Below are 24,583 nucleotides of genomic sequence, written 5' to 3'. Positions count from 1 at the left end.
TCAACAAAGCAAGGATACAATTTGTTTCATTTTATTAATTTTTTTGGAATTCCATGAGAATACATGAATATTTGTATTATTTCCACTTCTTGAAGTCCTCCAACTCCTCCCATGTCCCCCTCCCTTTCAGTTTTTTTCCTCTGATTTATTGTTACATATACATACATTCATAAATATATGTGTTTGTGTGTGTGTATGTGTGTGTGTACAATGCACTGAGTCCATTTAGTGGTGCTTGGGTGTACCTGTGTTTAGGACTGCCCACTTGGGATTAGATAATTTCTTAGGGCGTTAGTCCTCGTGGAAAACTGATTCTCCCTCCCTCAGTATCCACTGATTGCCCGTAGCTCTTCATCTTGAGGTGGAGCCCCCTGAAGTTTCTTCCATCCACCTTGGCATGTCACCTGGTTTTGTCATTGTGAAGCTCTTGTTAGACTACCATACTGTGAAGATTTCATTTGTGCAGCTTCTCTGTCATGTCTAAAATGGATGAACTAGCAGCAGGTGTCTTGTCCCTTTGGCTCTTAAAATCTTTCGGCTCCCTCTTCTATAATGTTCCCTGAGCCGTAAGTGTAGAGGTTGCATTATAGATGTATCAGTTAGGGCTGGGCACCTCACAGTCACTTATTTTCTGTATTTGGACTGGTTGTGGAACTTTGTGATAGTCTCCATCTTTTGCAAAAAGGAGCAGGTTTGAGTGGCGAGTGGTACTCTTGTCTGTGAATATAAGATAGTAAGAAATTACATTGGTCTAGGAAAGGGCCAGAAGTAGATTCTTTTTTGCAATCTATGACCAATCATGTACTTGGCTATGTTCACAGTACCATGCATGAATTTCCACCTATTGAGCAGGCCTTAAGTCTCATTAGACAGCTGTTGATTACTTCCAAGATAAAAGTGCTCCTACTACACCAAGAGATAATTTGCTGGGCTCATAACTGTGATTTGTAGGCTTTACACCTGGGTAGGATCACTAATTGGTCCCCCCTTTTTCCTGCCCTCCCCTATTTTCTTTGAGACAGGGTCTTCCTGTAGTCCCAGCTGGCCTGGAACTTGCTGTGTAGACCAGGCTGGCCCCAATCCCACTGAGATCTACCCATCTTGCGAGTGCTGGGATTTTAGGGGTGTGTCACCACATCCAGTTTCCTTTAATTTTTAAAAATATTAAAAAAACTTTTTTTCATATTTTATTTATTTTTATTTTGTGTGTACGTGTGTATTGCCTGTGTGTAGGTAAGTGCACCTGTGTCGTGCAATGCCCGCGGAGGACAGAAGAGGCTGTGGAATCCCCTGGAACTGGAGTTACAGACAGTTGTTAGCTGCCATGTGGGTGCTGGGATTTGAACCCAGATCTTCTGCAGGAACAACCAGTGTTCTTAACTGCTGAGCCATCTCTCCAGCCCTTAAAAATATTTTATTTTTATTTTATGTGTATGAATGTATTGCCTGCATTTAAATGCACTCATGTTGTGCAGTGTCTATGGGGTCAGAAGAGGGAGTTGGATACCCTGGAACTGGAGTTATGGATGGTTGTTAGTCACCATGTGGCTGCTGGGAGTCAAACTCAGGTCCTCTGCAAGAGTAGCCAGTGCTGTTAACCACTGAGCCATCTCTCCAGTCCTGCTTTATTTTTTAAATATTAAAAGAATCCAATGTGTTTAGGTTCATAGATCTTATTTATAATAAAGCTGGAAGATATAAGGACTGCAACAAAAATCCTGTCTCTATTTGAAAACAACAGACACAAATGGGCTTTTTGTTTCTTGTCTCTTTTTTGTAAACGTTACTGTTTTTTCAGAAGTGGAATTTGTTGCATGACTTTTAAAATCCCAAATTATTGGGTAAATAAGTCAGCTATTAGTAGTCTTATTTACGTTAATATCCATGAAGTATATAAATTAATTAATGCAAATCAGAGAGAAGTATGTGTTTTGTGGTTCTGACAAAGCTACTGAGGTCCCACGTAAAGACAGTCACAGCTCTTTTCTGTAATTTATGTCCTTTTGCCATTTGCTGTAGAAGAGTCCCCATTTTATCTCTGTGTATATCTTTTTGTTATTGTTATTGATTTCTTTTTTGTGACACAGGGTCTCATTCTAGAGCTAAGCTAGCCTCACTGTGTAGCCCAGGCTGGCCTCAAACTCATGGCAGTCATCCTGCCTCCACCTCCTTCATGCTTGGGGTTACATGTATAAACCAGCACACTTACTTCCTTTCTACATGTTAGTTTATCCTTGTAGAATTCAGAAGTGTGTGCTTAGCTCAGAGTTGTCTTCTTTCACAGGCAAACTCAGACTCTCACATTGAACTCAATCAGGAGGAGATCATCTTCTAGGATGTCTCTGGTAAGAAAAGAACAAAGATTGCTTTGCTTTTAGCGATGTCATTTTCTTTAATAAAATATGCTTTGGATAGTGTGTTGAGTTTGCAACACAGATGTGTTTGATCATTTTTATCTAAAGAAATGGTGATTTTCCATAAGTTCAATTTTAAATTTAGTATACATGTTTAAATATTGGATACTAGCAAATACTATGAATTTTAACTAATAAATAATCATAAGTAGATATTTAAGTTACTTGATTTTGTTTAACAAGGTTGAATGTACTGTGTACATTCACATGTACTAAGTGGTTTATATTCATAAGTTTATACAAGTATATATATATCCATTCCCTCCTGTTTATAACTTTATGGATGCAGACTTTCTTGTGTGTCTAGTATCCTTGCTGTCAGTGCATAGGGCTTGGTTTTACCATGTGGGAGTCATTGAAAATGATAGATTTGGTAAGACTTCTGTTTCTTCATGGTTATTTTCTATGTACAATATAAATAACCTCTTTAGAATTTTTTTTTTAATGTAGAGAAAGAATCCAGCAGAGAATGACTTTACCTTTATTATACAGGCAATGTATTTAACCCTGTGTCTAACTTTCCATTTCTTAGCCTAAGCCCCAGCCCTATGTGATGCCTCCCCCACCCCAACTGCATTATAATGGACATTACACAGAGCCATTTGCTTCTTCCCAAGGTAAAGTATACCAAGTCTGCAAAGCTGGGCACAGTTACTCTAATAACTCTGACAATGTAGAGACCTTGAAGTTGAATGATATTCCCCTGAGGTTATACCCAAATTGTCATGATTATAGCCATCCTGGATTCACAGACTAAGCCATTGTGTTCAAGTTCTTTCTTGAGTGCATGTTGCTTAGATGATCCCAAATGCAATCAATGATAACTTGTTGAAGCTGTTTCCTAAGTCCTTAATACTCCCTAATAGTCTTATTTGTTTGTTTCTTGATACAGCATCTCAGTATTTAGCTCAGACTTCCCTTGAATTCATAATTTGCCTCCCTTCATCTCCCAAGTGCTGGGTTTCCAGGCATGTGCCACCATACCAGGCACCCATGGTCTTTAAAAGTGCTCGTTTTGTGGCAGAAGCTATTCAGGCTCATTGTATTTTGCCTTCCCATTGTAATGGTTTAAATACTTGATTGCTATTACTGCAGTTTCTTTGTGGTACATACAAGTGACCTGTATTGAGAACAGTGCCTCGAAGCTGAATCTTGAGCATTCATTTAATATGTGCTCTGTACGCTGTATCTGGCTTTACTGAAGGCCAGAGAGGTTGATACAGATGGGTAGTTCATATCTTTGGCAGCTTGGACTCTAATCATACAAATGAGCCAAATTCTCGAAAGTTGAACACAAAAAGAACACAATTGTTTTCCCAGAAAGCTTGTAGTTGGTGTGCCGTTCATCTTGTCGGGGGCATTAAGAACTTTCTGGATATTGAGAGCTGGCTGAATTTCAACAGTTAGAGGAAGGCCTGGGACTGGGACCACTGCTGTGGCTTGGGGAGATAGTGAGTGCCCTGATACGGTTGGAGGAGGAGGAGATAGTGAGTGCCCTGTTTGGATAGTAGCGGCTCCATTGCCCTCTCACATAGGGAATTCATGGGGAGCGAGGTTTGAAGGGACAGAAAGCAGGCAGATTGTGGCTGTGCTGCTTTTGTTGGCCTTAGTGTAAAGTTGAGAATGTCCGCACAGTGAGGGAGGCGGTGGGGAGTGGATCCTGGGCAGCGTATTCCCATGTCCTCCGGGGAGTGCTGGATGACTATCCTCTACTCTTTGCACATGCCCATCTGTACTTGCACCCAGTCTCTCCAGTCCTGAGGACAAGGCTCTTCGTCTTCTGTCACCATGCTAATAGTCTCCTTCCTCAGTTTGATGATCCTAGTATTTTTTGCTCTCCTCTTTTCCAATAATGGGTTGTGTTTTTTATTTTTCCTTTTTGACTATCTTCCTTATAAGAGTGATGTCCCTGTGCTCCAACTTGTTGGTTTCCCCTTAGTCCCCCCTCTCAGGGCTTCCCAGCACCCACAGGTCCTTCTCACTGTCAGTCAAGCACCACCTTCCCGATGAGCAGCTCACCCTCTTCCTGTCAGTATTATGTGGTATCATGATGGCCTGTCTTCAACCTTCCTCCTTCCTGTTGGGGACTTCATGGCAGTTCCTCCACATTTAGTTTCTATAAGCGTGACTCATATCATCATTTCCCACCCTGTTGTCACTCCTGTGTTCTACCTATGCCCCATTTCCTACCACCAGACAAGTTATAAGAGCTGAAAGGACCCTGTGTGGGAGGGTCTTTGTGGTTAGTGGTAAGCAGGGACTCAGAAACTGGTGTCAACTATGAGGGCTTGCTGGAAATTAAATATTAAATTTGAGCTCATTGCATTATCCTGCTTTACCCATTGTGATGAAGCATGCTCATGATTATGTGGATTCCAAGCTTTTTCTTTTACCTAGTCAGTTAAATATCCATAACCCCTCACCTTTAGTGCTTCCCCTTAACTGTTGCATCCTATGAGCTGGATCTTCAGTCTCCACTCTCCCTGGCTCATCTGATACACAGCTGCCAGCTAACTTCCTGACTGCAGGATCTCTTTCCCATGTCCATGTGGTTCTCAGAATCCCCTTAGCATGCCCATCTGATCTGGCTTTCTGTTTGCTTCTCTCTAGCTTGCTCTCTAGGAGTAGAACCTAGCTTTGCCCCTCTGCCCTACCACCCATACACCCTTAACCAAGCACCGTCCTGTTTGGATTCTGCTGTGCTAGCAACATTCTAAATTCTTAGTGTTTTTTCTTCTCGATCAAATTCCCTGTGCACTGGGCCCTGGTACGTGTGCTCTGTTCCATGTCAGCCTGCCTCAGGAGCTTGGACTAGAAGAGCCTTTTCCATCTGGAATGTTGTAGGTCAGGGTACTGAGGCTGGGGTGAAGTGCAGCGAGAGCCCTCAGAAACCGGCTTGGCCTTCTGCTCACCTCCTCTTGACTGTTACTAGCCACACATATGTGCCTGGCTCTAAGAGATAAAGTACAGTTCTACATGCTTTTAGAGGAAGAGAGACCTGGCTACCCATGGAAGCTGAACCCTTTCTGCCTTCCCCACAAGGCCCTTTGATTGCCTCATCTTCTGGCTTAATCTTCATTTCCTTATATCAGCTGCAAGTGATCCTTTCCTCTTACGGACTCCTGTAATCTTACTGCTTCTCTGACCTTAATGTATAGTGATGGTTGTATCGACCTTTTACTTGCCTGTATTCCTGTCATATTTTTCCCCCTTCTACTCATAGTATCGACCTTTACTGACATAACAGGCCAGTGGGTGATTGGATGATTGAGGGATGCAGAGAGAAGCCTGGAGACACCAGTTAGGCAGGTGTCAACACTGGACTAGACTAGTGAGGGACTGAGGTTTATTAACTGACAAAAGGGATCGAGAGCTTAGCAATGGTGGCGCATCCTGCAGACAGAAGTGCAGTGAGGGGAAGCAGTGTGCAGCGAGAAGAGTAGAGTGGCCTTGAGTGGTGTCTTCAGAGCTGTGTGTCACCCAGTGCATAATCAGATGTTACACCACCATGGAGTTTTTGAAGTATACAAACAATAGTTTTCAAAAGAAACTGTTCTGTAGAGGACTGACTGCTTTTATTTATTGTTGTTGTTTGTTCTTTTTGGTCTTTTTGAGACAGGATCTCCCTGTAGCCCCAGCTGGCCTAGAACTTGCTATGTAGTCCAAGCTGTCCTTGAACTCACAGAGATCTGCCTGCCTCTGCCTCCCAAGCACTGGGATTGAAGGTGACTGCTTGTCGGGAGCCATGCTTGACAGAAGCATTGGAAATAAGTAGAGTGCCACTTTAAGAGCTTTTGAGCTCTCTGCTTCAGCCGTCTGAGCCGATAGGCTGTGCCGCCATGATTAATTAGGTCTCCTAGAAACTTAGTTTCAAATGGCGCCCAATGTGGGGTGCCGTTTGTCCAACGCCCCTAAGCCCACCAGGCTTGGGTCTTCAACAAGAAAGAAACTAAGACAAAAGTCTTAAAGTTATGCGATGAATTTATTCGAAGGAAGAGTCTTACAGGTAGGTGAGTGATCACAGGAAGCTCTTTGTTGTGAGGAACACAGATCTTATATAGGAATCAGATTTGGGGTAACCAAGGAATCGCCCAGGAATCACCATGGATATTTTACTAACAGAAAGTAACTATGGATACAGCACGTTGCTGCATTACCTCACCAACTCCAGTGCCCCGAAGACTGAACCAAAACTAAGTTTCTAGGAGACCTAATTAATCATGGCGGCACAGCCTCTTGGCTCAGACTGCTGAAGCAGAGAGCTCAAAAGCTCTTAAAGTGGCACTCTACTTATTTCCAATGCTTATATCAAGCATGGCTCCCGACAACTGCTATTGTTTTTAAACTGTTGGGAATCATGCTCATTACAAAACAATTCAAGGGAGCTACAGATTGAGTGGAAGAAAGATGGATCCTTCTAATACACACCCAGCACTATAAGATTAGTTGGCCTGAGTCTCTAGCCTTGTGTCCAGGTTTTTAGAACCTGGGGCCCTGGCAGGAGGCAGCTGCAGTGATCTTAACCTGGCTCTTCTTGGCTTCTGGGCCTCTGGTGGGGTTACATCTACCGGTGACCCTCTGCTAGACCAAGAAAACCCTGCTACAATAGTACTTTTACAGTGAGATTTTTCTTCATTATGCAAAAATCTTTTCAAACAATCTAAGCTTCCAGTTAAAGAAATGTTTCAAGATAGTTGGTACTCAAACTAGCTCAGCATCAGCAGGACTATATCTTACTCAGGGAGAGAAAGCTTAGTGGCCCAGTGCCTTGAGCAATATCTCCTTTTTGAGTTCCACAGTGTTTCAGAAAGTCTGTTTCGTGTATGTGGCACCACTTTTATTTTGTGATACAGTTTCAGTGTTGGCTTAGATGTGTGTCAGATCCAGAGCACCTCCTTTTAAGCAGGAGACTCATCCTATGGATGAGGAAACTGAGGCTCCCAGGGCCACTTAGTGTGGGTGAAGCAATGTCATTTTAAGCAGGAATTTGTAAGAGTTCTGTAGAACATGTTTTCCAGGGTCAGGGCCTATCTCAGTATGTGGCTGGAGTAACAAGTCCAACTTAACAACATTTTCAAACTCTCATTCTAAAACTTTTTTTCCCTTCAGATAACCTCTTTGTGCCTAACCAGAATGGATTCTATTGTCACTCCCAGACAAGTTTGGATAGAACTCAGATTGACCTCAGTGGGCGCATCCGCAACGGCAGTGTCTACAGTGCACACAGTACAAACTCCTTAACTAACCCCCAGCCCTACTTGCAGCCTTCTCCTATGTCCTCCAACCCAAGTATTACCGGAAGTGATGTCATGAGACCTGACTACATCCCATCCCATCGGCACAGTGCCCTGATCCCCCCATCTTACCGTCCGACTCCAGACTATGAGACTGTGATGAAGCAGCTCAACAGGGGCATGGTGCATGCCGAACGGCACAGCCACTCGCTGCGGAATCTCAACATTGGCAATTCGTATGCATACAGCAGGCCCGATGCCCTGGTCTATAGCCAGCCTGAAATTAGGGAGCATGCACATCTTGCCTCTCCCCAGTCAGCCCATTACCCATTTAACTTGAACTACAGCTTCCACAGCCAGTCTCCATACCCTTACCCTGCTGAGAGGCGGCCTGTGGTAGGTGCAGTCAGTGTGCCTGAGCTGACAAATGTGCAGCTCCAGGCCCAGGACTACCCAGCTCCAAACATCATGAGAACCCAGGTGTACCGACCACCTCCACCGTATCCATATCCAAGGCCTGCCAACAGTACTCCAGACCTGTCCCGCCACCTCTACATCAGCAGCAGCAACCCAGATCTCATCACCAGGCGCGTCCACCACTCAGTGCAGACCTTCCAGGAGGACAGCCTGCCAGTGGCCCACTCTCTGCAGGAGGTCAGCGAGCCCCTCACAGTGGCCCGGCATGCCCACCTGCAGAAGAGGAATAGCATTGAGATTGCGGGGCTCACACACAGTTTTGAAGGCCTGAGGCTCAAGGAGAGGACCATGTCAGCTTCAGCAGCAGATGTGGCCCCACGAGCTCTCTCGGCAAGCTCCCAGTCCAGTGTCTTCTCTGACAGAACAAAGCAGGAGGAGACTGAAGAGCAGGAAAGTGGCAGATACGGCCACAAGAAGTCTCTTTCTGATGCCACCATGCTGATACACAGCAGTGAGGAGGAAGAGGACTTTGAAGAGGACAGCAGAGCACGGGCCCTCTCAGTTGGGACTGAGGCCTGCCTGACAACCACTTACTGCCAGGAGCCACAGCTGAACTACACCTGTGCTTCGGTCACTCCAGTTCCTGGCCCTCTGCATATTCTTGAGCCCAAGTCCCATATCCCAGAACCTGATAAGAGGGCAAGGGACATCAGCCCTGTCCACATAGTAGAGCCCCAGCGGCCCCGAAGAGATGGGCTGCTGACCCCCTCCATGTCAGAGTCTGACCTCACAACCTCAGGGAGGTATCGAGCTAGGAGGGATTCTCTCAAGAAAAGGCCAGTGTCAGATCTCCTCTCTGGGAAGAAGAACATCGTGGAAGGACTTCCGCCACTGGGGGTAAGCTGGCCCAGGAGCAGAGGTATCTTGGATGTGGAGAGAGGCCCCTAACCTGTCTTTTCAATGTTTAGTCTGTCTCATCTACTTTCATGTAGTACTGATGATTCTCAGCTTTTTACTTGTTCTTTTAACTTTCCACCTCCACCCATCATTGTTTTGTTTTGTTTTGTTTTGTTTTGTTTTGTCTTTTTGAGACAGGGTCTCCCTGTAGTCCCAGCTGTCCTGGAACTTACTATGTAGACCAGGCTAGGCTTGAATTCACAGAGATCCGCCTGCCTCTGCCTCCCGAGTGCTGGTAAAGGTTTGTGCCACCACGACCTGCCATTACTTTGTTTTTTGCCTTATTTTTGACATGGAAATAATGTGGACTGCTGAGAGTTTTAGTGGTTTTGCTAGAAGTGATAAGTTGGATCCAGTGTAAAGGCCTATGGAACAGGATGGTGCAGTGTCATGGAAGGCCCCATCCAGCTGGCTTGGAGACTCAGGTAGTTTGAGGGGAGGGGATTAATGTCTTGGAAATGTGCTAGGGAAAAGGAGATGATTTTATGACTTGAGACAAGATTGCTCTGCTAACCACTGGTTTCAAATACTATTGGGTGATAAGGCACGCCAGGACTGTCTTTGTTCAGTTTCTCAAATGAGAGGCCCTGAAGGGTGTTTCTAAGTCTTTATGTAGTTCTCAAGGCTCGAGCCTGTGGTTATAGCTTGACTGTCTCTGCCATGACCTCTGAGAACTGGAGAGTGATTCTGGGATCTGGAAGGTAGCACCTTGTTGAAACAAAAGACCCTATAGCTGCAGGCATCCTTTAAAGAATGGATAAGTAAACTGAGAAGTCAGTGGAAATCCCTTGTAGAAGTAGCAGCTCCTACTCAGTACAGCACATAAATATGGAGAGGCACATCTTACCTATTTGGAACAAAATGTCAAAGAGCCTAACTGTTTTCTGTAGCCACCCTTCTTAGAGTGTTTACTATGTGACAACACTTCATCTTTGCTGTGCTCAGTTTGTAAGAAGCCTGTTGTTATGCCTACTTCACAGATAAAGAATTGGACTCTGACATATTAAGTAACTTTTCTAAGGTCATACGACTAGTGAATGACTGACCTGGAATTTTCAACTGATTTATCTTTATAATAACTGTTCTCTTCTACTGTGCTGTGCATCAAGGTACTCTGTTTGGAATTTTATCAAGTAGTGATTGCTGAAGCCTGGGTATGCTTTGCACTGGACTCTTTTGAGTTCTTAGCCTTTGATGAAGTGTTTGTGGTTCTGTTATGAAGTGTGTCTAGTCTAAGTCATGTAGCCATTGCTTAGGCGTGTAGCTCCTCACCTCCTCTCCCTAGGCCCTGCACTGGAGCCATGCCGAAAGTGAAGAGTACATCCATTTGTCTCCCACTGTCCTGGCATCAAGGACTCTCCTCCCCAATCCCTGTGAGAATATACTAGAAGACTGAGGGCCTATTGCACGCATGCTTCTGACCCAATGTTTGAGGTCCTCAAAGAGCTAACTATAAGCAACCTGGCAGGCTGTGAACACTCACTGATTATACTGCTTTTGAAATAGATCAGAACACATAGGCAAAGCAGTTTACAAAAGGGCATGGATTTAAGTGTGTTTTTAAACAACTGAAGGATAGGATTTTAAATTTATTTTTAGTTTTTCCTGAGTATACATACAATCTTACCTATCTGAATTGTAAAGAGCAGTGCCTCAGGTGGCTCATGGTTAAAGGGAGAGGTTGAGCAATATTAATGGAGACTGTGAGTGGGTTTCCATAGCAACTACCTGAGTTCCCAAGCCAGCTGGATGGAGTCTTCCATGACACTGCAGTAAGAACTGCTCACTTAAAAAAAAAATTTTTTTTTTATTTTATGCCTATGAGTGTATTGCCTGCATGTATACAAGTGCACCCGTGTCATGTAGTGCTACAGAGGTCAGAACAGGGCTTCAGATTTCCCTGGAACTGGAATTAAGGATGGTTCGTAGCCGCCATGTGGGTGCTGGGAATTGAACCCGGGTCCTCTGCAAGAGCAGTCAGCGCTCCTTACCGCTGAGCCATCTCTCCAGCCCCTGCTCACTGTTTTTGTGTGTAATCCAAGTACTCAAAATGATACTTTAGTACAGCCCAGTTTAATTTGCTAACTTCCCAGGAGCTGAGGAGGTCAACTCTCTTGTAAACCATCTGACCTATTCATGGTTAGCATGGATTGCCATTAGCTTCTGTAATTATTCAACAAAAACATGTCCTAATGTGAATTAAGGTTAAAGAAATTTAGTATATTTTGAATAGGGCCTGGCAGGTTCAGCTTACTCTGAGGACTTTGATCAATTTGGTCCTCTGTTTTGTTAAAGTTTTAAAATTTATTTTTACTTTATGTGTCTGAGTGTTTTGTCTGCTTGTATGTAAGTGCGCCCATGCATATAATGCCTATGGAAGCCAGAAGTGGGCATTGGATCACCTGGAACTGGAATTATGGGCGTTTGTTAGTTGCCATATGAGTGCTGGGAACCGAACCTGGGTCCTCTGCAAGAGCATCCAGTGCTTATAACCACTGATTCACCTCTCTAGCCCCAATTTGGATCTCTTAAAGCACAACATTTCTCTCTCATTAACTGTTTTGTTTTGTTGTGGGTTTGAGACAGCCTCCTTGTAGCCTCAGCTTACTTGGAACTCACTATGTAAACAGAGATCCATCTGCCTCTGCTTCCCAAGTGCTGGGATTAAAGGTGTGTGTCACCAATGCCCACCTCTCATTAACTTTTTAAGAGTTATTAGTAAAATTGTATAATTGGGTCATGCTTTTGACCCTTCTTTTTGCTTAGGGATTTTGCTTACTCCAAGAATGTGTATGGTACTGTGGTCAAGAGGGAAAGATACAATGAAGACTCTTTAGCCTTGGCTCTTAATGTAGGGCCTACCATTTATTAGTACATGCCTCAGACCCCACCTTCCACCTCCATAATCTAGTACCATCTCTTCTCTGTCCCCTTGTCAGCATTATGAAAATCTGCTTTCTGAAGTGTGTGCTTTGACATAAGGAATGTCAACGAAGGGTTAATTTTGTTGAGATACTGATTCCTTTATAAAAGTGGCAGGAAACTATATGACCTTGGGCAAGCTATTTAGTTTCTCTGTGACCTAGTTTTCTCATTTGTAAATGAGATGACCCTGAGAGATGCTGGGGGACTAATATACTTCCAAAACATCAAAAATGCTTAGTCAATATTAACTTGTTACTGTGACGTTGCCTCATACCTTTAACTTCTAACTTCCCAGGAGTTGAAGAGGCCAACCCCCAGCTCAGAGCTCTGACCCCTTCATGCTAGCAGGACATTATCCTCTTGTAATTGTTCAACAAACAAGTGTAGGAACCTGAGTTAAAGTTTGAGAACTTTAGCTTCATTAGTGAATAAATTGCAGCCGAGGAGGAGCACTTTATAACTCCCCACCCATAGTCTCCACCTCTGGGACTGATTGTTATCTCAAAGGCAGACTGGTTTGGATGCTCAGACATCTACATAACCTGCAGTGGTTCTCACCTAAGAAGCCACTGTGCTTCTGCATTGAACACCATTGACTTGTTCTCCAAGGCATAATCACAGCTTGTTTTGAACTGATCTTAAAGCCAATCACCTTTATGTAGTGTGTCAGTGCAGGGCATTTTTGTGTCAGATGAGTCCTTTAAGAATTTTGGGATGTGACAGCCTCTTTTGACCTCCGTGGGCATTGCACGACGCGGGTGCACCTACCTACATGCAGGCAATACACGCATACACATTAAAAAAAAAAACAAGATGTGTGTCTGTTCAAAAAAAAAAATTTTGGAAGTGGCTTTGATTGAGAGCATCTGCATCAATGAAATTGGCCGGTGAGGATCAGAACCTTCCCTCTGGCAGCTGGCTGTTAAGCGCTGTCAGCACACTACTGCTCTCTGCATGGCTAGAGTCAGTGCAATTTAGCCAAAGGACCTTTCAGTCTTTGTGTCTGTTTGTGTTGTGTGTCTCTTTCCCTTTCTATTTTTCTGTTTAGACAAGGCTTAGAGGGTAAAAATGACTTACCTGAAAGATGTTAGTTAATTACAGGCTGGGCTTTTACCTGGAATTTTATCCATTCTAAGTCTGGATTGTATTATGTGGGAAGCTCATAACCAAATATGAATTATGAAATTAAAAATTATTCTAGGGGCTGGGGAGATGGCTCAGTGGATAAAAGTGCTTGCTGTGCAATCAAGAGGACCTGGATTCAAATCCCCAACTCCCATGTAGAGGCCAGGCATGGCATGGGTACCTGTAACCCCAGCACTGGATGCTGGAGGTATGTAGATCCCAGAGCCTTGCTGGCCAGTTAGATTGGCCAGAATAGTAAGCCTCAGGGTTACTGAGAGACCATGTCTCAAGGGACCAAGACGGAGAATGACAGAGGACACCTGACACCCTTTCAGGCCTCCACATATGCTCACATGAGCATCTGTATTTCTGTACACACATGCACACACAAAATTATTCTAGTTAACTTTTGAGTTATGCATCAGTGATATTCTCCAATATAGCTGTAATCTTTTAACACTTTCCCTCACCATGTTTCCGCTTTGTGATTTTTGATCCTGGTGTTTTATGGGCTTTTTAGGCTGATAGAACTAAAGCTGATTTCCTTTATAAGACAGAACAGAGAAAACCATTTCTTTGAATATTGGGACTACCCTCATTATAATTCTGTGGCTTCCAGGGAAGTATAGCGTGTCCAAGGAGCATGTTCTTATGCTTGCTTGCTGTAGAGAGGAAAATCACAGGCTAAAAACTTGACACGCATCTGTTTTCACAAGACAGCATACTGTCCATGCTTCTTACACCTGTCTTTCTGATAGAGTTCAGCTACATTTTATTTCCTCTTTTAAAAATGTGAGTTCCAGGTCAACTGGGCCTACAGGGAGACCCTGTCTTAAAGACAACAATGAAACTGGGGCTGAAGAGATGGTTCAGTGGTTAAGAGCACTGGCTGCTCTTACAGATGACCAGGGTTCTGTTCCCATGGTCCCAGCACCCACACGGTGCCTAACAACTATTGTAACTCTAGTTTCAAGGGATCCAGTGCCCTCTAAGGCCTTCCATGGCCTTATATACTTGCAGATAAAACACTCATACACATTAAAAAATGTGGGCATTCAGAGAAGTGCAGTGATCCAGCCCAGGCCACATGTTTCTCAATAGAATGCAGAGAGGAATACAGGCAGGCAGATACATTGCATTTTTTTTCAGAATGATTTAAAAATTTAAAAATATTAAAGGCTGCCAGCCATGGTGGGCCACATCTTTAATTCCAGCACTAGGGAGGCAGAGGCAGGTGGATCTCTGAGTTCAAGATCAGCCTGGTCTACGTAGCAAGTTACAGCCATCCAGGGCTGCATAGTAAGACTGTTTCAAAGGAAGGAAAGAATAAATAAAAAGAAAATAAAGGTTTGTTGCACCGAGTGAGTGAGTGTGTGTGTGTGTGTGTGTGTGTCTGTCTGTCTGTCTGTCTGTGTGTGCCTGGGTGCCCACATGTGGACTACAGCTGATACTTTCTGACATTTTGAAATTGGGGTGTTCCTGAAAACGCTGCCTGCCTACAGCCTCACCTTTCATTGCAACAGAGTATTGTAACCAATTGGGTTTCAAAGCCTTCTATCTGGAGGACTTATCAGAGCATTGGCCTTGAAAGGAATGTCTTCTTCCTGTTTGCTGGGCCGATGGTGTGGGGAGTTGTGGAATCTCCTGTGGTTGCTGCAGGGAACACTCCCTTTGCTCCGTACATAGCCCATTTCTTTTGAAAGGATTGTCTCCGGGTATAGTTTCTGTGTGCATGTAAATATTTTCCACAGGGAATGAAAAAGACTCGAGTAGATGCAAAAAAAATTGGTCCACTTAAGCTGGCTGCCCTCAATGGATTGTCCCTGTCTCGGCTGCCCCTGCCTGATGAAGGAAAGGAAGTCTCCACCAGAGCCACGAATGATGAAAGGGTGAGTGTGTGCGGCGTGCCGGTCTGCTTTCCAGGGGCAATCATGTAGGCAATGCCAAAGGGCCCTCCTGAAATTCTGGTGGGTTTTCTGGCATAATTTAGTGGTAGTCATAAATGAATATTAAGGAATCTTACCATCTGGGCCACAGCCAGAGCAAATGTCTAGCTTAATGTCTTAACGGATCATTTCAAGCTCCAGTACTGATTATTTTGTTTCTGAATGTTCTTGATTTTTGATTTCCTCAAAGTAATAACTCTCCATGTCTATGGGAACACACAGGAAAGAATGCAGACTTTGCTTTCATTCTATTCCAGATTTAGCTCAGCTACTGAATTTCCAACCTCCATATGCGTTGTCTTGAGCTGCATGTGGCGGTGGCGCTCAGTGCTTACAGCCTTTGGTGCCTTCATATCATCTGTCATGAGTCGGGCATTTGCTCGGCAGGTGGACTGCTTGCCCTGCTCTAGGACTTGTTGTTCTCCAGGAGAATTCTGTCTCTTCTGGGCCACTAAATTGACCACAGGTTTAGAGAAAAAAAGATTTAACAAATTTAAGCCAGCTTTCAACTTCAGACATAATTTTGCAGTATGTCTTGCTAACAAGATTATGTCTTTTGTTTTTATTTTTATGACTTGTAAACATTTAGGTTTGGTTTTATATAGAATTTTCAATATTGATATGTTAGACTTTGAAGCAGAAAACAAGATTTCAAAATATCATTTTTTTTTGTCTTTTTGAAGCAGGGTCTCCCTGTAGCCCCAGCTGTCCTGGAACTCACTATGTAGACCAGGCTGGCCTTGTACTCACAGAGATCCACCTGTCTCTGCCTCCCAAGTGCTGGGACTACAGGCGTGCGTCACCATGCCCGGCTCAAAATATCTTTTTTTTGCACCTGTGTTGTGCAATGCCCCAGAGGTCAGAAGAGGGCTTTGGATTCCCCTGGAACTGGACTTAAGGATGGCTCGTAGCCGCCATGTGGGTGCTGGGAATTGAACCCGGGTCCTCTGCAAGAGCAGTCAGTGCTCTTAACTGCTGAGCCATCTCTTCAGCCCCCAAAATATATCTTAAAATATAGCTGCGACATGCAGCTGCATCCATTTTCTCACACCCATTTTCTCTATTTTACAGTGTAAAATCCTGGAACAGCGGTTAGAGCAAGGAATGGTCTTCACAGAATATGAAAGAATTCTTAAGAAACGGCTAGTTGATGGGGAGTGCTCAACTGCTCGCCTCCCTGAAAATGCAGAAAGAAATCGGTTCCAAGATGTGCTTCCCTATGATGATGTAAGAGTAGAGTTGGTCCCAACCAAAGAGAACAATACTGGATACATCAATGCATCACACATTAAGGTGAGAGGAACAGCTGGGGTAACCCGCAGCACACATACTTGGGGTTGAGTCTTACAAATAGAAGTGTATTTGGGTCTCTATTCTAAAACCATCCCTGCTTTGAGCCATTGTGACGATCATGTTATAAGCTACAGCAGTGATAGATAAGAAGTTTGTCAGACACAGCCAAGTCTCGTCCACCTTCTCTATGCCAGGGACCACCCTGCCCCAGATATTGTTACCAGGGCTCAGAGGGTACTTCATTTGTCTGCCTTTAGAACTCGGTCCTAAGTCTGAAGATGTTTGAGCTCATAAATTCTCACAGGAGCTGGTGCATCACTAGTTTTAACTTATCACCTACACCTGTGTGTGCTTTAGGTCACGAATGTGCCAGGTTTGTATTTATTTCTCCCCCTTTCCTAGCACTGGGGATCAAAACGCAGGTTCTTATGCTGGCAGACACTGCTGAGCTTCCACCCCAGCTCCATGTCTGCAATCCTGCGGGTGTTCACACAAGCTTTTACTTAGGCAGATGCTACCTGTTCTTTCTGTGATTATTTTAACATTATGTTGTTCAAGGAAGCACCTTTTCCTGGAAATAGTATCACACTATCTAATGGGGGTGATGTGACACTGAAATAGAGAGAGTGCTGATTCACAGCGGGTGGCATAGAAAGCAGGTTTCCATCATTGTAACTTCATTCATGCTGGCTAGATGTGATTCTTTGAAAGGAGAAATATCTTGATAGCAAGTGGATGAGCGTCTCCAGGCAGGGTAGGTTTTTCTTCCCAACATTTCTTAAGCTTGCAGGTTATATTTGCTAGGAGAGCAGTCTGACCCCTGAGGTCAGACCTGGCAATCTCTGTGCGCCCCTTAATGGTTTAAAGAATCAGTGCATTTACTGCCTTGCTGATTATATGGATATTGTGTATTTAAAAATCAAGCATTTTGGGACTGGCGAGATGGCTCCTTGGTTAGGAACACTGGTTGTTCTTGCAGAAGACCTGGGTTCGAATCCCAGCACCCACATGGCAGCTAACAGCTGTCCGTAACTCCAGTCCCAGGGGATCCGACAGTCTCTTCTGACCTCTGCAGGCATTGCACGACATGGATGCACTTTACCTACATGCAGGCAATACACGCATACACAAAATAAAAATAATAAAATTTTTAAAAAATGAAGCATTTCTTTGGAATACCTCTTCTAGTCGTTTATAAATGGATGGGTAAAAAATTGAATGACATTGGGAATTTTTTGTAGTGGTGTTTCAAAATCTTCAGCTTGAGGAGTTGTGGAAAGAATATGAATCTCAGAATTGAGCAGATCACATCAACACCTAGAGTTGAGGGACATCTGTTTAACCAACTCCTATGAATAACCTGTGCCTACCTACATGCCTATTGCTTAAAGGGTGCCCAATGACAGTGTGCAGAGCTAGGGCTGAGGGCTGGTAGCTTAGAGAGAGGGTGTGTATAACAGGGCTTGGGCACTTAGGAAAAAATTGTTGGCAGCAGTTATTGGTGGAACAAAATTTAGCCCAGGTTCCCTGGCTGTAAATCCAGTGACTGCTTGTTATTTTATACAGGAAGGCGTTACATTGTCTGTGGAAACTTGGCATTATGGAGAGTGAATTTGACTCAAGTTCAGAGTGAGACCATCTTAATGAGGAAGATATTTCTTTTCCCATAGAAATGCAACATTGACTTGGTTTTTAACTTACTTGTTAATACTTTTTCCAGCATTTTCATCAGAGCAAATTTAGGGCACTACAGTGTTGGTGTTACCATCAGAGCAAAGCTACCTACTCAGTACTTGTTATGTGCCAGACACCATATGTGTTGACAGACACCATGTGTACTGACTCAGTCCTTATAGCCCTATGAGAGTAGCTACTAGTTTTATTTTGTAAACAAAAATCTGAAATTTAGAGGCGAGCCCATTGCCCTAAATCACACAGATGTCATAAACTTACAGTACATATATTTGTAAAGATGTAAGCAGTTGAAGTTTTATTGATGAAGAAAAGGTTAAGGTATAACTTTGTCCTTATTTTGCTGACTAATCCAGTTCAATTTTTAGTGCCCCCATGAACACAGGGGTGCGCATACACAAACATACAAAGTTTTTAACCTTTTCTGACTTTTTAGGTCTCAGTCAGTGGAATTGAATGGGATTATATTGCCACACAGGGACCATTACAGAACACCTGCCAGGACTTTTGGCAGATGGTGTGGGAGCAGGGAATTGCGATTATAGCAATGGTGACCGCAGAAGAGGTAAGTGTGCATTCCTTTCAGCCTGCAAAGACTGTTAAGGTGAATCTCATAGGGTCCTCACCTTCAGAGAAAAACACAGGGTTGGATTACGAACGCAGGGTGGGGTTGTGGTTTGTGTGTCAGGCATGCTGTCGGTGTGAAGAATGCCCACGCTGGGTCTTGGTCTGCTGTTGAACTGTTCTTGTCTTTAACAGGAGGGTGGCAGGGAGAAGAGCTTCAGGTATTGGCCAAGACTTGGTTCAAGGCACAATACTGTCACCTATGGAAGGTTTAAGATCACAACACGCTTCCGCACGGACTCTGGCTGCTATGCCACCACAGGCTTAAAGATGAAGCACCTTCTCACTGGGCAGGAGAGGACAGTTTGGCACCTCCAGTACACAGACTGGCCTGAGCACGGCTGTCCAGAAGACCTAAAGGGTTTTCTATGTAAGTGTCTTTGTTCTTGGACAGCCTCTTTCTTTTTTGAGATAGGATCTACCGGTAGCCCCAGCAGGCCTGGAACTCACTATGTAGACCAGGCTGGCCTTGAACTCAGCGACCCGCCTGCTTCTGCCTCCGCCTCCAGAGTGCTGGGACTAAAGGCACCACAAAGCCTCCTTTGTCTTAGGTTTCTTGAAATAGTTCATTTCTGTTGTCTCATATAAGTTTGGACTTGTTTAAGAATGTGTTTGAAGCTGGTTGTGGTGGCGCACACCTTTAGTCCCAGCACTCAGGAGGCAGAGGCAGGCGGATCTCTGAGTTTGAGGTTAGCCTGATCTACATAGTGAGTTCCAGGCCAGTTGGGGCTACAGGGAGACCCTGTCTCAAATACCACCCTCACCACAAAAAATGTAAAGAATGTGTTTGAAGAGGTTACCAGAAGATGAATTTGTTGTTGGATTTGTGCAGGCAGGTCAGAGGACAACTTGGAGAAATGGGGTCTCTCCACTCTGTAGGTCCTAGTTAGTCTTGGCAGCAAGTGCCTTACCAGCTGAGTCATCTTGCCAGCCCATGAAGATGTTCTTTTAAGAGAGATGGCTACAATGCCACAACTGACTCCCACATCTTTTCTGTCTAGTTTTGGCTGAGGTGCCGAATTCCCCACAATCACGTTGGGATGCTTCTGGTACCCACTGCCCAGTGCTCATTCTCTGCAGGCTTCTGGGGAGGTGGGTAAGGAGGTTGTTGGTTTGCTACGTCATTGTCCCTAAGTATTTTTCTATTCCATTGATATTCACAGCGTACCTTGAAGAGATCCAGTCTGTTCGCCGTCATACAAACAGTACAAGTGAACCCAGAAGCCCCAGCCCTCCACTGTTGGTGCACTGCAGTGCTGGCGTGGGAAGAACTGGTGTTGTCATTTTATCAGAGATCATGATTGCTTGTCTGGAACACAATGAGGTGATGACTTTGATGTTAAACTCCACCTTTTTTGTTGAGGGTTATGGGCTGGGAAGGAGAGGGACATAAAAGAAGAGCCTACAAGGTCCTTCTGAGCACATTTCCTGGGACTCTGGTGGCCATAAGATGTTGTTTGTAAAAGGCTGTCTTAGAGGTTCTCAGCTCTAGTGGGAAATTAAAATGGAAATGTCATACAACACATATAGCTGTTTTTGTTTTGTTTTTTGAATATGAGCTCAGTGCTTTGTTTTTCCTGTAATACCATTAACACTTCAAGGTGATTAGTGCTGGTCAGGGGTCTGTGTGGGAAATGCTGAGCCAGATACTGATAGTGCCTAGCACACTGTTTTTGTTGAATATTGGTATCTGGTGAGATATGATTTGCATGTAACTGATTTACAAGTCATGAGCTACCACTAGGGAATGTTGAAGAAATAATCCTTCTGGACATTCTGTGATGGTCCCCATGTGGCAATATAATCCCATCTACTTCACTGACAGCTACAACAAATCAGATCATGGGTTACTACAGGAGATGCTGAGGCAGACCGAGATTGCCCATCTGAGAGCAGATTCTGTGAGGGCAACAGCCTTTGCACAATCTGTTTCCCACAGGAGTGTGTTCTCATCACTGTTTCTCTCTGCTAGGTGCTGGACATCCCTAGAGTGCTGGACATTCTGAGGCAACAGAGAATGATGCTGGTGCAGACCCTTGGCCAGTACACATTTGTGTACAGAGTTCTCATTCAGTTTCTGAAAAGCTCCAGGCTCATTTAAAGCTCCCACACTTTCTTATGGGGACCCAATCATGTGAAGTGTTTACAGCTTGAAAAATGCTTGTCAACTCGTCCTTGCTCCCCGACAGTTTATTCCATGTGGAGATTCATCAGACAGGAGGTGCAGTATGAAGAGCCGTGCACTGAAGGAGTCACACTAAGCATGAGGCTGAGGGCTGGGAAGGGCTGGAGGAGGACTCACCTGGTTTCAAGGGCGTTGCCCTGACCTGATTTGCAGTACTTGCACACATTTTGGAGATTGTATTCTAGACAATTCTCTATTTTACTGAAGCTGTGCTGGGCAATTCTGGCAATCATTAAGGCGCATTGATTTCTATCTTAAGCTAGTTTTTTTGATAATGTAATTATATGACTAAATATTTAGGGATTTTCTTAGCTAGAAACTGAACTTTTTGTGAGGATGATCCACAGACTGAGTGGTTCTTGTGTAACTTTGTATTTAAAAACATTATCTTTTGTTACTTAAGGAACAACAACAACAAAAAAATTTGGGTACTTATGGTTTATTTACCACACCCAAAACTACAAAGAGAATCTGAAAGTGTTACTTTGAAACAGAAAGCATTTTTATATTCAGAAATTTTTTATCCTGAAAATTCTATATATTTGTACCTTCTATATTTTCCAAAGGAGAGCTCAGCTTAAGATACCGAGTCAGTTCATGTAGAGTTGGGAATGAAGGCACATTATTTAAAATCTAAGAATCAGAGATTCACTGTTTTTCAGTATTATTCCTAAGCATAAATGAGTTTGATCTTATTAGTTGAAAATGAAGAAAAAACAATTGTAGAGGATGGTTTTAAGCACTTTTTGTTAAAAATGGGTTTACTCTGTTGCTTTCATTGGACATGGTAACAGTGGACACTGTTTCAAGGAGGACAGCTAAGAGTACGTGAGATGATGGAAGATGAGCGTGCGTGCCTGTGGTGGTTGTGTGGAATGCCTTGGTCTTTACATAATGCAGTATTATCTGAACTCACCTGAGAGCTGGGATGGAGAAAGGGGGCTTCCCCCAGAGGGAAGACAGGGAAGTCAGTCTTTGTCACAGACTTACTTGTTTTTCCAAAGTTCTCCCATCTGGACCTGTGTTTTTTTTCACAAATAAATTCAGGTTTATATTATCATTAAAGAAACCTTGGAGAGGCTTTATTTTCTTTAGATTGAAAGGAGGGAAATAGTTAACAAGTTCACCTCTTTTCCCTAAACCATAGCCGAACATTGTGGGGCCACCAGAAATTTAGCTAAGGTCTCCTTTCCCCTTCTGAGGCTTTTTCTTCACAATGGAGACCTTCCAGAAAGTCATGTCTAGCAGGGTGAGCTCCCCAAATAGTGTTCCACCATCATTCTGATTCCCACAAGACAAGACTTCTGTGTGCTGTGTGCCAGTCCGACTCTTGAGTTACTCAGAAACCAACCACTTTGGGGAAAGTTCAGATGTGGGTGAGTGAAGAGTGAAAGTTTATACACTTGTCACTCAGGAACAGGATAGTAATTCTAAATGCAAAATTGTTTTTAAACTTCTCTTTTAAAGTATAGTAGACCCCTGTGAAAATATTCAGAAAGAGCTCCCCAGGATGGGGTAGGAGATTTGTATGGCAATATTTCCCATCTCATGCCGTATGAAGGACAGGACTTTCTGAAGCTTTTTTCTTTCAATGGTACGATGTTTAAAAATGTTTTCCTATCAGACTTAAACGTTTTGAAATGTCCCGTTGATAAGAACATACTGTAATAAAGAGTAATATATGGTATATTTGTTTTCCTGTTGCAATAATTTGAAAAGTAAATTTCTTAAGAGGGCAGAATTATATTGTCACTTAAAATGTTGCATGTTTGACATCACTTCTAAAAGCCATGTACTTTTAAACTTTTAATTACAGTTACTAAATATGAAAGAATTTCTGAATAAAAATAACTATATTATTGGACTTTGGAACAATGTGATTTTCAAAAGCCAACTATAGAAAATTGAGGTTTTAAAGTTTACCATACCTGAGTTGAGAATGTTACTGTCTGCCAAAGTTATACAGTGCTTCATGTATTTTAGTGTCTTTTAGTTCCTTAATAGTATTGATTTCATATCAAAATTACCAAAATGTACATTTCCATAAAGTAGGTTATAAACTAGTGTTTCTACCAGTCAACTTTAGTATTTCTGGAATCAGTTTTCCTGATTGATGGCTTTTGTTGAGATTTTCTAGTTGTTTTGAGCCTAGAAAGTATCATTTTAGACTATAATCTGGAATGTTATTCGTAGTAATTATTTTCCTTTGGAACATCTACTGTGAAGCATTCAAAAAGTCCTAGAATTTAGTGTGTAATACTTTTTTGGTGGGTTTAAACTGATACTGGTAGAATGTGGTGGTCCACACCTTTAATCCCAGCACTCGGGAGGGAGAGGCGGGGGATCTCTTTGAGATCAAGGCCAGCCTGGTCTACATAACCAGTTCTAGAGCAGCTGGGGCTACAAGGAGGCACTGTCAAACAAAACAATACAAAACAAAAACAAGGACACTAAAACAGACACTGAGCTGTTTCCTTAGAAACTTCCGAAAAAGAGACGTCTAGTGAGAAGGACAGTCATGGTGTAGAACAGGGTGACGACATTGTGGCATGGCCAGGGTCGTTTCAAATGGGCCGATATGTTCACGTTCACAGTGGAAAGAAAAACTGAAAGCAGAATGCCATGTACAATGAGAGATAGCATAATCTGGAGGTCAACTGAAGCTTTCTAAGAACAGGATTATTTGAGGTGTGCATGAATAAATGGAATAGGAAAGCAGGAATTACTATTTATTACAAATCATTTTTTTGCAGCTGTGTTTGAAGTAAATCATTTTTAAAATTAGACTTTGTAAAGAAACTCATAGGTATAAATTTAAAATTTACCTCCCAGCAAGAGGACAGCATATGAAATTTTTTTTTTTTTTTTTTTTGTCTTTTTGAGACAGGGTCTCCCTGTAATCCCAGCTGGCCTGGAACTCAGAGAACTCAGAGAACTCTGCCTCCCAAGTGCTGGGATTAAAGGTGTGCACCACCACGCCTGGCCAAAATTTTTTTATTTTAAAAAACAAGAATCTAGGGGCTGGGGAGATGGCTCAGCAGTTAAGAGCACTGACTGCTCTTGCAGAGGTTTGATACCCAGCACCCCCATGGTGGCTAACAACCATCAGTAATTCTAGTTCCAGGGGATCCAACACCCTCTTCTGAAACAAGAATCTAGTGCACAGCAAGGGTGTACTTACATACATGCAGGCAATACACTCATACACATAAAAATAAAATATACAAAAACTCCCAAGAATCTAAATTGCAGGAGTCTTTGAAGCTGAGGGATGGCTGAGAAAACTTTTCTTAAAGGCACTTTTCAAATTCCTGTAAACCAGGGCTCTAACCCTAGTATTTATACTTACTTGTAGACTTTGGACATTTGAAGGGGTTCTTTGCTTACATGGCATCTTTTTCTGTATATTTCTGGCAGCTCTCAAATAAAAATGCATTCTAAAAGTTTACTTGCACATTGAATTGACATCTGGTAGCATTTACCTTTGTAAATAACACAGTAAGAGGATTTACTAACTTTCTTGGTTTGCCCCCCAAAGCCACAGGGGAACTGAGAGGTAAGTCTTCCAGAACCAGATTGCTATGGTCTGTCCCCCAAGACTATGGAGGACGACTCTTCTCCCTACCAGCCCCTGGTGGAAAGAGAGAATGATCCCTGCTCAGCCCTGAGAGCCATCACCTCAGAATTTGTTGCCCAAAGCCACGTGGCAGGTGGGTGGGGGAGGTAGAGAGTGGGACTTGGCAATGAAGCCAGCAAGAATGAGGCCTGAGG

The 24,583-nt window shown here is 43.3% G+C and overlaps 1 protein-coding gene across 1 annotated transcript in view; it reads left to right on the top strand.

The window, feature by feature from the left end:
• Ptpn21 (protein tyrosine phosphatase non-receptor type 21) overlaps positions 1-22,676 on the top strand; it is a 79,801-nt gene extending 57,125 nt beyond the window's left edge. Inside the window, exons 11-19 of the mRNA XM_017800810.2 lie at positions 2,285-2,345; positions 2,947-3,031; positions 7,524-8,962; positions 14,824-14,961; positions 16,090-16,311; positions 18,440-18,568; positions 18,763-18,997; positions 19,791-19,951; positions 20,600-22,676. Coding sequence (XP_017656299.1) covers positions 2,285-2,345; positions 2,947-3,031; positions 7,524-8,962; positions 14,824-14,961; positions 16,090-16,311; positions 18,440-18,568; positions 18,763-18,997; positions 19,791-19,951; positions 20,600-20,728 — 2,599 coding nt within the window. The 3' untranslated portion in view covers positions 20,729-22,676. The remainder of the gene's footprint in view (positions 1-2,284; positions 2,346-2,946; positions 3,032-7,523; positions 8,963-14,823; positions 14,962-16,089; positions 16,312-18,439; positions 18,569-18,762; positions 18,998-19,790; positions 19,952-20,599) is intronic.
• The last annotated feature ends 1,907 nt before the right edge of the window (positions 22,677-24,583 follow it).

The sequence above is a fragment of the Nannospalax galili genome, unplaced genomic scaffold (genome assembly GCF_000622305.1).
Source record: "Nannospalax galili isolate Female #2095 unplaced genomic scaffold, S.galili_v1.0 scaffold500, whole genome shotgun sequence".
Lineage (NCBI taxonomy): Eukaryota > Metazoa > Chordata > Mammalia > Rodentia > Spalacidae > Nannospalax > Nannospalax galili.
This window is presented reverse-complemented; position numbering and strand designations above follow the sequence as displayed.